We start from the raw sequence: 12,727 nt of genomic DNA, 5'->3' as shown, positions 1-12,727 counted from the left end.
ATTCATGGTTGTACAACAGTGTTATCTTTTATAAAGAAATGTACTTTACTGCCTATCAAAGTCCAGAAAAGGTAGAGCAATTAATCTCTATTTGCACTGGAGAAAGAAAAGTACCTTTTTAAAAAATAATCAGGCCTGGTAAAATGATTCGCATTGAATCTATTTATTATTCCATCATGACCTTGTGGATAAAGCTTCTGAAACACACTGAACTCAGCAATATTTCAGTTCAAATCATTTAAATAATATATTTCAATTGCAAATAGAACCTACCAGTGGTGGGATTTAATTTTTTTACTGCTAGTTCTGTGGGCATGGCTTTGTGGGCATGGCAGGGGGAAGGTTATTGCAAAATCCCCATTCCCTCCCGATCAGCTGGGACTCAGGACACAGAGAATAGATGGGGGCAGGGCCAGTCAGAGGTGGCATTTACCGGTTCTCCAAACTACTCAAACTTTCTGCTACCGGTCCCCCCGAACTGGTCAGAACCTGCTGAATCCCACCTCTGGAACCTACGTTTTATAACACTAGAGTCACTTAGGGCTGGAAACTAAACATATGGCAAGCAGATCCTTTAGAAACATTGCATTATGGTAAGTGTGTTGTTGAAGAAACATGTTCAAAAACACATTTTTCAAATAAAATCTTAATACTATCACGTGGTCACTAAAGTTTCCCAATGTAAGAGCCACTGTCTATTTTCTAGCACCAGATACTATTGGCTGAAAAATCAATGACTTGTATGTAAAAAAAAACATTAATTTTTTAGCAACTAGATCTCATCTGTTACCAATATAATATCACTGGAGCTTTCCAAGAATTAAACATGATAGTAGTATAGTAGTGATAAACCTCACAGTAAATTCTGGATACTCTTGTAACAATACTTATTTGCAATTGATAATTATAGAAGTTAAATATATTGTTATGAGTTTCCCTTTAGCCTCAGAAATAGGGTCCATGGCAGAGGTGGTATTCAGCAGGTTCTGACCAGTTCTGGAGAACTGGTAGTGGAAATTTTGAGTAGTTCAGAGAACCAGTAAATACCACCTCTAACTGGTCACGCCCCCATGTATTCTCTGTCTCTCGAGTCCTAGCTGATCGAGAGGAAATGGAGATTTTGCAGTATCCTTCCCCTGGAGTGGGGTGGGAATGGAGATTTTGCAGTAACTTCCCCTGCCATGCCCACCAAGCTATGCCACGTCCATCAAACCACACTCACAGAACCGGTACTAAAAATTTTTGAATCCCACCACTGGTCTGTGGCCCTTTCAAAACCTTAGGCTTGCTTAGATCTGTAGATTCCCTACAGGCTTGTTGTCCAACTGTCATGGATAATCTTTCTGAGGATGAAGGTTACCTAAAATGTGGTAAGTATCCCATTACCCTATATTAAGTTAAATCAAATTTATACTTTGTTAAACATTCTTCACCATCACTATCTTTTCTGAGAATCCTCTTCCCATATCCCATCTTTTTCCTACAAAGTTTCATCTATCGGTAAAAATATATTAAGAGTTACAAAGATAATGTGTTTTAACTTTGCTCTTGTAGTTCATTAGTCTGTAGTTTCTGACTGTTGTGTTTAAGTAAACTCCGCATTTATGTTAACACCAAATACAAACCATCTGAATCATTTCCATCAAATATTCCAGATGGCAACTAATAGATAGATTACACTGCTGTATTCCACAGAGGGGGAATTAAGGATTACAGAATACTCATTCACTCTGCAAAAAAGGTCAACTAATAGGAATTACAAGCATTGTACCTTTATCATATTTAACATGGTAACAATCATCTTATCCAGAAATCAACTGTGCCCTTACTTGTTCTGTCCTAATACCATTAATTTACAAGCTGTTGTATTCCTGCTTCTCTCTTTCACCTGCTAGTGCTATTGACTTTTCATATCGATTTGCATAGGTTACAGTTTAATGCTACAGTGCTGGGAATGAATATGTAATAGGAAAATATTAGTTAAAGGATATCCTTTCCCTATTGGTACTACCATATGAAACTGATGGATGTACAATGTGAGTTGCCTAATCTAACCAAATTGCCTTAGATTAGGCAACTCATACACATAATAAAACTTATTGAATTCCAGAGAAACCAGAGTGGGAAAATAAGGACAGATCAAAGAAAGACTTTTTTACACAGAGGACATTCAACGTGCAAAATATATTGTCATGCCTCTATAGATAGCCACCAGTTTCAGCTTTCAAAGGAAAGTAACAGATTCATGGAGGTTATGAGGCATGAATGTTCATGGACATGACTGTAAGGCGTGATGATTTCATATTACCTCCTTTATTATAGACTGCTTCTCTTGACTCAGTTGTTTATGGACAGAAGTGGGAAGTATGCTTATGCCCAATGAACTATTTTAATATGCTGTACATTCATTTCACTACGCAGGTCTATGACTCTTTGAGGATCATGGTTACCTTTGGTCTGTGCTAGCTTACAACTGATCAAGAGTCAAAGGAACATTTAAATGTTTCTTTGAAAGACACATAAAAGCACCTGGCTTTGCATTATGTCTCAACTAAGATTTTGTTTTTCTGCCAGATCAGATAATCTGCTAGATTGTTGGGCCCTTTATGGTGGAAAAATCCAGAATATTGCTTGAAACCACAAAGACGGAAGTTATTTAAAATATTCACAACCCTATTAAGATCTAATATTTAGTCCCTTCATTTTAATACAATTTTATTTTTTAATATTTTCTGCAATTGTTTTTATGTAGACTGAGAGGCAGCTTTTGAGTTGCATTACAAGAGAGAATGTATATATTTTAATAAATATGAAATATCATAGGTCAGTCAATGCTGTAAGAAAGCATCTACTTTGGCAGACATGCCAAATCAACCATGCACAGATGGACATATGCTGTTCATTACTTTAATACAATAAAACATGTAATGCATTTTCTCTTCAGATATTTATTTAATGGAAATTGATTTTTCAACAATACGTGACATGCAAAGCCGCTAACGGCACTTTTTGTTCAATGTGGTTGGCAATTCTATGCTGTCAATTCAAACTAGGCTTCTATCTTTCAAGTTTTAAAGGATATCTGCGCTTTAAACACTTGTTTTAATGTATGTGATTGGACAACAGGGTTTTGAATGTAACAATATGCTTTTGCCAAATTACTATAGTAGATGCATGTATGGAGTTTAGTGGAATAAATGTATACAACACTAAAAGGAACACACTTTTTCAGTTATTAATGTTTATCATGCCCCTTTCTAGGAGCTGCCCTTCATTTGAGCAAGCACACAGCATTTTATTTGTTTGTCTCTTACCTAGAAGATGAGTTCACAGACTGATATATTTTTGATTCAGCTCGCCTTATTTATATTTCCAAGGGGCTAAAATGCATCAATGCTTAAAAGCAGCTTGCTCCTTTGAAGCTTACAGTATGGAGAGCTGGGGGCCTCTAGTGGTTCTATATAATAGTTCTTTTATTTGCCACTATAGAGCAAGGTGAAATGTCTGGCAGGGGAAAGATGAAAAAACATAGGGGCAGGCTTGAATAAAGTTATTGATGTTAGGTATCTGATTGGACTACGTAGAGGCAGTTCTTGGCTTATGACCTCAACTGAGCCCAAAATTTCTGTGGCTAAGTGAGTCAGTTTCAGTGAATTTGCTGCATTTTACGATCGTTCTTGCCACAGCTGTTAAATGAATTCCTGCAGTTTTTAAGTTACTAACACGGTTGTTAAGTGAATCTGGCTTTCCCATATGACTTTGCTTGTCAGGTCTCAAAAGGTGATCCCACGACCCCGCAACCATCATTTGCCAAGCATCTGAATTTTGATCACATGCAACTGTTGTTAAGTGTGAAAAACTATTTAAAAAAATAAGTCACCTTTTTCAGTGCTGTTGTAACTTTGAATGGTCACTAAATGAACTGCTGTAAGTCGAGGACTACCTGTACAAGTTTTGACTGATCACAGAAAGAAAGGTGCTATATAAAGTGAATAAATGCACAACAGGAATCTGACAAAATAACACTACAGCAGTATTCTGAAGAGTTGGTTTCCTGCAAAAGCAGTAATATCCTTTTTTTTACTCCCAGTAAAATAATATGTTGAGATGCTTATTCTACCTGTACTGTTTGCAGATGATCAATTTTGAAAACTTCTGTAAATCCAGGGCAGAATTTGTTATTTGTGCCTTTTAAGGACCTGAGAAGATAAGTGGAGAAATACAACACTTTTGTCAAAGTTGCTCAGGATGAAATGACAATCTATGCCACAGCTACTAAAAAAGGACAGCCTTTATTTTCAAGGAAAAGACATCACCATGCATAGAGATGTAAAAGACAGGAGATGCAACAATTCTGCCATCTTTATTTTTTAGAAAACACAGGCACGAGATACCAAAAAGCAGCCAGCCTAGTTTCACTCAACCTCTCTTCCCTCCCTGACTGCATGCAAGACGAGATGCCTCCTTTCTCACAAACCAGGAGCACTCAGGCCACAAAGGTATGCTTTGCTTAAGGTGAACAACAGAAATGGGGAAATAAAGGAGAGAGGGAGAGAGAAACGGAAAGGGAGAAGGGGAAAGAGGGAGAGAGATTGAGAGATATCAACAATAGAAAAAAGGGTAGCAAGAGTCAATCTAGCCAAGATGGAATCTATTCAGAGGACCATAACATCAGTTTTGATGTTGCAAGTATGGAGTCAAGCATAATTGTATGCCGAATGGGGAAGATTGGACCTGTATTCTGATAAGTAGCTTAGGCCAGAGGTGGTATTCTACAGTTTCGGACTTGTTCGCCTGAACTGGTAGTGGAAATCGCGGATGGCCCTGCCCACCTGCCCCGGCTCTATGGCATCCCATTTAGGCCATTTTTTGCCAAAAGCGCATGCACAGAAGGTGCACTGACATTTGAGAACTGGTAGGGAAAGTAAGTGAATACCACAGCTGGCTTAGGCCAGAAGTTCTTATTCAAAATAACAATCAATCCAGCACTATCTGAATGTATCCCATTGTTTTAGGCATGCCTGAAAACTGCTGGTTGTTTTGCAATAGTTCAAATTTAAACAAAATCTCAAAAAGGACAATCATTTGGTATTTCAATCTCTCCATACACACCTCAATTGTTTTAAGGAGCTAATAATTATTGTCATGTAGACACACATGAAATTGATTTCATTACTTTTATATTATTCCGTCTTTAAGAATAGCTAGCCCAGAACGAGTGTATAAGCATAAGGAAATAGTTGGAGAGAGAATTCAATGGCCATTTTCTGCATAGCGTAGTCTGTAAAGAATGGCACTAGAAATGTCAAATCCCCTAGATTTATTTGTTGCTTGATGAGGACAAAAATCTCATTTTAACCAAGGAGATGAATACTGCTCTTTTTTCTACAAAACCTACATTGATATAACAGAAGCATCAGATGTAAACATCTTCAGGGAATTTTACAAAGATGCATTTTTGGTAAGAAAAATAATAATTCTAAGACCTTTTTAAAAAACAATTAGACAAAAGGAAAATAAAATCAGCATAAACATATTCCTGCCATTTTCTGCCCTTGCTCAACAGGGGCAAATAATTTTCTTTAGTACAAGTATCTTCTAGGTCTTGTCACTCCAACTGCCTTTTGATGAATGAAGAGCCAGGCATTTATGGATCTCTAGACTTTTGCTTTCAAGGCTGAACAGGCCTTGATGAGAATAATGATCATCTCTAGCATGTTATTGCCCCCCCCCCTTCAAACATACCAAAAACTGTTTAATAAAGTTCTCATAAATGTTGCATCAAAGTAACCTTCCATTCCATATTTCATTTCATCACTGTCAGGTGTTCTACAATTGGCTAGACAAGACAAAAGCTGGCCCCATAAAACAATATGTTTCTGTCTTAACAAAGTAACTTTGCATCACTGTATAGAAAATGCAGTTCTGAAAAAGATGGACCTTGGAAGTTGTAAGGGCCTCCACCACTCTAATTGAGGCATTATACAAAGTGAGCAGGGTTTCCAGGTTTGCAATAATGGCCTTTCTGCTATGAAATTGCAATAGAGGGAAGTGGCATGTGCTCTTCTCTACCAAGGATTTAAGGAATTTAAGGAACTTTTAAGGTAGGGAGAACACACTACAATAATTATTAACACTAGCCAGAAGTCTGTCCCTGAATCCCCCCTTCCACAAATGTAGCCTAGTCTATCTTTCAAAATAAAGGATTTTGAAGACCCTAATATTAAATCTGAATTTATATCTACAAATAGAAATGGGCCATGCCACCTTCCCTACCGGTTTGCAAATGTGAGTGCGTGATTAGCCTTCCGTGCATGCACTTTTGGTAAAAAAAAGGGCCTAAATGCGATGCCATGGGGGGAGGGGGGGTACCCATGATTTCCACTACTGGTTTGGGTGAATCGGTCCGAACCAGTAGAATACCACCTCTGGGCCACACATTGATTGATATTCACTTGGTAACAAATCTATTAAATCTCTTGCTTCTCCTGCCCCCCGAAAATAGCCTTTAGGAGTCTCTATCTCTTTAGCCTGATATGGAGTCTCTATACCCAGTATTAAAGGTTGAACCACCATATAAATCAAGGAACTGGATTGTTTTCATCAGTCCCAGTGGTCAAATAAATAAGGGTGGGGGGGAACACAGCATGCTTCCAAAAGGTGTAAATTCAAGTTGTTGACTCCTCAGCCCCGAATTTAGAAGTTACTCCCTATTAAAAGAACCAGCTACTTAATATTCTCAGCTTTGGGAGACTACATGAATCCAAAATGGAAGTTCTATACCAAGTTCCACAAAATGGCCAATGTGCTAGTGACTCCAGAATGAGAACTATTTCATACACCTGCATTTGCACGGAACTTTTTTTTCCTGATGCCCATTTGCATACTTAAAATGACATCTGAATGACATCCCTATCAGGAATCTTAGTAAGTTATGTCTCTTCTGTGTTTAGAAAAAGCCATTTCTCCTTCTTCACATGGCAGGAAATGAAGTCAAGGCAGAGCAAAAACAGCACTGTTGTACTCTCTACACTGGAGTTCACATACATCCTGCAAATGGAAGACCACCATCTGTACTCAAGACTGATAGCGCCCTGAGGACCACAATTTTTGTCGGCAGAGATCCTTGCATGAATTATCCATTACTTTGCCAATGAAAACTGTAGGGACACAGCAGACAGATGACCTTTGCAAATATCATGCTTAGGACAGTGTTGGGTCATACATTCTACTTGAGGTCTAATTCAAGCACAGAAACTCTTGGGCTCTAGAATAAGTAGGAGCCTGAGTGTCAAGGAGAACCATGCGTTAGCTAACCAATCAAAACAAGAAGTTTTCAAGCTGCCTTATGGACAGGAAAAGGTATTTGCTCTTTAACTCATACTGGTATTAGACAAGTTTGGAGGACAGTGAGGAAAAAGAGGAAAACACAAAGAGATAACTCAACAAAATGAAGGAAAGGTGGCCTCAAACTAGAATCTAGTTGTTCCCTTGAGGGGAATGTTCATTTCCTTTTCCCTTAATCTATTCATGGTGTGAATATATTGAAAGTCACATTTGAGACCTAAAACGTTCCCTCTTCTCCATAAGGCACAGGATATCCAAGAGGAAACCATGATTTCCTCTTTATCCCTGAATTGCTTCCTCCTCTGTCTCCCCACACCCTTCCACCTCTGATTATCTATCTAGGAGAGCCCCCAGTTGCCCTTTCTTAGGACTTAGTACCAAAATCTTCCTCGGTGCATACAAGTCCCTTTGGGTTTTCCTTTGGGGGCAAAATACTTTAGTACCTGCACTTCACATTTAGCAGGAGTGGGACTCAGGTTACATCACAGGAGGGAGAGCAAGTGGAGTCTCAATTAGTTGTAGAAAGACCCTATCATGGCTGGCTACTTCTGGGTTTGGTTTCCAGAAACCTACAGACCAGCCTCACTCAGAAGTAAGATTTAATCCGACTCATTTACTATTTCTGCACCCTGATATACTAAAGCTTCCCAGGCCAGCACATGCTTGCTCAAGGCACTTTTCTTCTTTACTGCTGCTTAGCTCTTTCTGCAGGCATTTTATGGAAATGATGAAACCATGTAGCCTGTATCTTTTCAGATATTTCAACCAAGACCAACTGCCTTAGCTAAATCCAGGCAGATCCACAGGGAACCTAGAACCCATAACTTTGAAAGGGACAACCTTTCACTGCCATCTCTGTCCAATGGGAGGAGAGGATGAGAGGGGGAAAAAGGAAATTCCGAGCCTGAGTGATCAGGACATTCAGTACACATGCAGTTCTTTTGCAGCTTGCATCCTTTGATCACGAAGCCAAGGCCACAAAACTCTTCTTTGTACGCATGTGAACCACTGACCATAAAGTCACTAGCCAGGCAGTGGTATGTGGGTTTCTAGGAACATTTCCCATCATTATTACTCACCTCAAAAACCATCAGAAATATAAAGCAAGAAAACAAGCCTTTAGAAAGTGGCTGACCACTGCAGCAAACTAATAAATAAAAAAAATATATATCCTCAGGTAACAACGTGGAAAGAGCTTCTAAAGGGACTCAATCCCTTTCAAACAGCTCCCTCAGGCCCAACCCCAATTTGGGGAAATAGTGGCCCACAATTAGTAAAGCATCAATATTAAAAATGAGACAACTGCATTGTTTCGCTGGCTTAGAAAAATATTAAAGATGCCTGTTCTTCCAAGGCAATTTATCCACTCTCAGCAGCAGCCTGAGGATGAGGGATGGGGAAAGCTCCCTTTGGCTTGTCCTACTTCTCCAGACTTCCAGAGAAAAGCAGTCCCAGAGAGCTCTAAGTGTTCCTCTGCCCTCCTATTCTGCAGGCTATGAAGGCAATATGGTCAACACTCCATGATCTGCTTCATGTTTGCTCTGCTCCTGCTGCCTCATCCTTGGCTGGGGGTTCTATGTAGATTGGGGTCACTGAAGGAGGTTTTTTGAATCTAGGGAAAAAGGAAATTGGAAACTCAAATTACCAGTATAGAAAGGGAGGTGGAAAGCTTAGATTCAACAGGATGAACAACAAAATATATAAAACTGCCTTGAGGGGCAAAGTATTACAGAGTTTTCTAACCCAGTGCTTTCTAGAAGCAACAAGTCTCAACTTTAGAATTTGAAGATAGCAATCAATGACTGAGGTTAGGGGAAATGCAACTGGATAAAGTGAACTGCAATATATCCATCTAACCTAGTGCTGTCTGATTTGTACCAGTCTTCCATAATATCCAACTAAAGTATCCAATGCTTTTACATGAATACTGAATATGGAATATTTTGCATGTCCAAAATGCAGGGCATCTTTCAGCTTTGGTCCCTTCCCGCTTATCTTTTCATAGTTGCTCTATTCTCTATTACGGTTCACTGAAAAGCAAGGGTGCAATATTTATGCTGGCCCAAGGTTCATACCTGGCTTTTAAACAATATAGCACTTAGACTTATATACCACTTCACAGTGCTTTACAGCCCTCTCTAAGTGGTTTACAGAGTCAGCATATGGCCCCCAACAATCTGGGACCTCATTTTATTGACCTTAGAAGGATGGAAAACCAGGTCAACCTTGAGCCGTTGAAGACTGGGCACTGCTTTCCAAAATGTAAAAGGTGGGACATGGACAACAGTTGATTTTTTTTTAAATGTACATGTAAATGTAAATAAAAATTATTTTAATATGATCGCTGTCCAGTTGTGAATTTAACAATTTCTTCCTTCCACGTGTTAAAAACTGCAATTTAAGAATAACTTCTGAAAGCCTCTGGAACTACACCCATGGATTACAAGGGCTGATGTAGTCCCATTAGTGCTTCTTGCTCTAAAGTTCTACACAATGTCCATTTCATTCAAGAATTAAATAAGGACCTACTTGCAGCAGAGCTAAGCAATGGATAGAAGCTAATTACACATAATAGGAGATGTCTCCATGACTCCCTTTGGAAAAAAAAAATCACTTGATCTGCCATTTTGTTTAAGAACAACATGTGTAAAAAACAAGGTGCCTAGCCAAATAATCTGGCTATAAGAGTCGGATGGGAAAAAGAAAAGTTTTATACAACAATTAAGTCTAACTTGACCCACAAAGATGACTTACGAATATGGAGAGGCAGGGACTCCTACAACCAAGAAGTGATTTTTTTTCCTAAAGAGCCGCCATAGTCCTTTATGATTCCCCCGGACATCCAGATCCCAAATGTGGAGGCACTAAAAGAACAAGTTTATAAGTGTCTGACAGGAAGACTGAATGAATCATGTCACTAAAGATACAAAATCTAAACCAGCTGAGTGTTTCTAAGCAGTTTTCAGTGCTGGTTTGTAGTAAGTAAGTAAGATCTTTATTACGGTCAAAGACCAGCAATATACATTTGTCTTTACACTATATTAAAAATACTAACATTAAAATATAATTAAAAGTATTTACATTAAAAGTGGATAATAACATTATGGTCCAAAGATTGTTAAAGGTATGTCCAGATAATTGGTACAAGATGGTACTATACTGTAGCCAATTTTTTTCTTATGGACATTGCAGCAGCACAGAACTTTGCCACTGCATACGTGGTATCCGGGTTAGTGTCCTGGAGGAGGAAGCCTAGATAAAAATTGTCTGCCCTCCCTGGCAATCTCTCTAATAAGGGAAGACTATATGCAGACCTACAAGCTCTGTATAGCTCGCAATATAATAGTACATGTGAATTATCTTCCACTTCTCCTTTACCACATATACAAACACGTTCAGCTATAGGTGTTCTCTTATACCTGCCCTGGAGGAGTGCTGAAGGAAGAATGTTAAATCTGGCTCTGAAGAAAGCTATTCTTTGTTTTGGAGAGATCAGGTCATTTAGATATCTTGCCGATTCCCACACACCCTGTTTGATTCTGTCCCTACTGTGGAGAAGCAACCTATTTAGTTCTTCTTGGAACTCCATGTCCCTCATTCTATTGATTACTACTTGCTTTGCTTGCTCAAAGCCTAGGGACATTAAGAATAATGGTGAAAGCCCATAAGAGCCTAGCTTGTGATCAATTGCTTGTTTCCAGGGGGAAGGGAAATTGTCAGTCAACACCCTCTGGAAAGAAATGCATTTTAAGCCAATAAATGACCATCATCTTCCAGGCTTTTATTTGAATTTGAGGCATGCCTGTCTCAATTCTTAACTGGGCATTTGGAGTTCCATTGGGAGCAGCTAAGATAGCTCGCAGGAATTTTGTTTGAATGGTTTCTAACAAGTCTCTCTTTGCAAGGATTCCTGTTTGTGCCCCGTAAAGAATTTGTGCCAATGTTTTGGCCTCAAAAAGTTTTAAGGCAGCAGGTACTAACTGACCTCCACCTGTATAAAAGAAATGTTTGATTGCATTTGAGGACCTAATGGCTACTTGCAATGTGTGATCCAGGTGTGCCTTCCATGTCCCTAGCGAGTGGAAAACCACACCAAGGTATCTAAATGTTCTAACCTGTTCCAAACTATATCCTTCTATTTGCCAGGAATATTGGCGTGGTCTTTTAGCAAAAACTAAAATTTTTGATTTATCAAAGTTAAGGACCAGCTTGCTTTGCCTGCAATAGCCGAGTGTTGCCTTAATTGCTCTCTTCAGTCCTATGGGGCTTTGTGAAATGATAGCGGTGTCATCAGCATATAAGAGAATTGGCACTTTGCGTTGTGCTAGGTTAGGAGGATGGAAATCCGGGTTCTGTAAAAGCTCAATCAGGGGATTAATATAGAAGTTGAAGAGGGAGGGGGACAGGATGCAACCCTGCCGTACCCCTTTTTGTACTCTTACTGAGCTGGTTAAACTCCCTTGGGGATTGCACCTCACTTTCAGGATGGAATTGGCATACAATTTTTGTATGAGGAAGAGGAGGCATTTATCGATAGTGGTGCATTTTAACTTCTCACAGAGGGTGATCCTGGATATTGAATTGAAGGCCTGTTTAAAATCCAGGAAGGCCACAAAAAGAGAGGATTTTTTTAAATGTGTGTATTTTTGTACTAAATGGTGGAGTACCAAGATATGATCCACCGTCGATCTTCCTTCTCTAAAACCGGCTTGTTCGTTTTTGATTATCCCCCCTGAAATTAGCCAATCTTGAAGTTTATAATTTAGGTGTTTGGCATACAGTTTACTAATAACGCTTAGAAGATTAATGGGTCTGTAGTTGCTTGGGTCATTTCTATTCCCTTTTTTATAAATTGGTATGATAATTGCTACTCCCCAATCTCTAGGCATATGGCCTGTATTGTCTATAAATGTAAACAGTGATGCTAAAAGTGGAGCCCACCAACTGGCGCTCTTTTTAATTATTTCTGGCAGGACGTTATCAGCTCCGGGTGCCTTATTAGCCTTTAGGGCTCCGATCAACCGGGATATCTCTTCTGGTGTAACAGGGGGCCAGTGAGGAGTGTGGTCCAAACTAGCTTGGCTCTCCTTGGTTACATAGTCAGGATCCGTATAAAGCTCCCTAAAGTACTCTTCCCAGGCATGAATTGGAACCTGATTTGTAGGGGGTAGGGGAGGTTTTCCCAGTCCCCTGGTGATGTACCAAAAAAGGGATGTATTTTTTGTCCTGACTGCCATAATTAGTCTATGCCAAGACTCCTTCAGGGCCGCACTTTTCTTTTCTTTTAGAAGGTTCTTATATTGTGTTTTCAGCTGCTTTAAGTAGTAAGTGTGCTCCTCGGAGGGGGCACTTTTACTTTTCTTGTATTCCTCATTATATA

General features: G+C 39.3%; 1 protein-coding gene across 5 annotated transcripts in view; it reads right to left on the bottom strand.

Moving 5' to 3' along the window:
• The window catches only part of POMGNT1 (protein O-linked mannose N-acetylglucosaminyltransferase 1 (beta 1,2-)), an 84,345-nt gene that overhangs the window by 38,196 nt on the left and 33,422 nt on the right, over positions 1-12,727 (bottom strand). For 2 of the 5 annotated variants that reach the window (XR_015697273.1, XR_015697272.1), the window contains 3 exons: positions 10,102-10,211; positions 8,427-8,959; positions 4,121-4,199 (listed from right to left, as the gene is read on the bottom strand). The exons of 2 other annotated variants lie outside the window; for them this stretch is intronic. Coding sequence is in view for 1 of the 3 variants with exons in the window: in XM_087719728.1 (XP_087575854.1) it covers positions 8,878-8,959; positions 10,102-10,211 (192 nt within the window). In the remaining 2 variants the exon portion in view is untranslated. Of the gene's footprint in view, positions 1-4,120; positions 4,200-6,451; positions 8,960-10,101; positions 10,212-12,727 lie in introns of those variants that run through there. One more of the 5 variants, XM_087719728.1, reaches the window with a different exon arrangement.

The sequence above is a fragment of the Thamnophis sirtalis genome, unplaced genomic scaffold (genome assembly GCF_051295495.1).
Source record: "Thamnophis sirtalis isolate CommonGarterSnake01/CBP01778 unplaced genomic scaffold, rThaSir2_p1.2 scaffold_7, whole genome shotgun sequence".
Classification (NCBI taxonomy): domain Eukaryota; kingdom Metazoa; phylum Chordata; class Lepidosauria; order Squamata; family Natricidae; genus Thamnophis; species Thamnophis sirtalis.
Note: the sequence above shows the minus strand (reverse complement) of the source record. Positions and strands in the feature narration are given on the sequence as shown.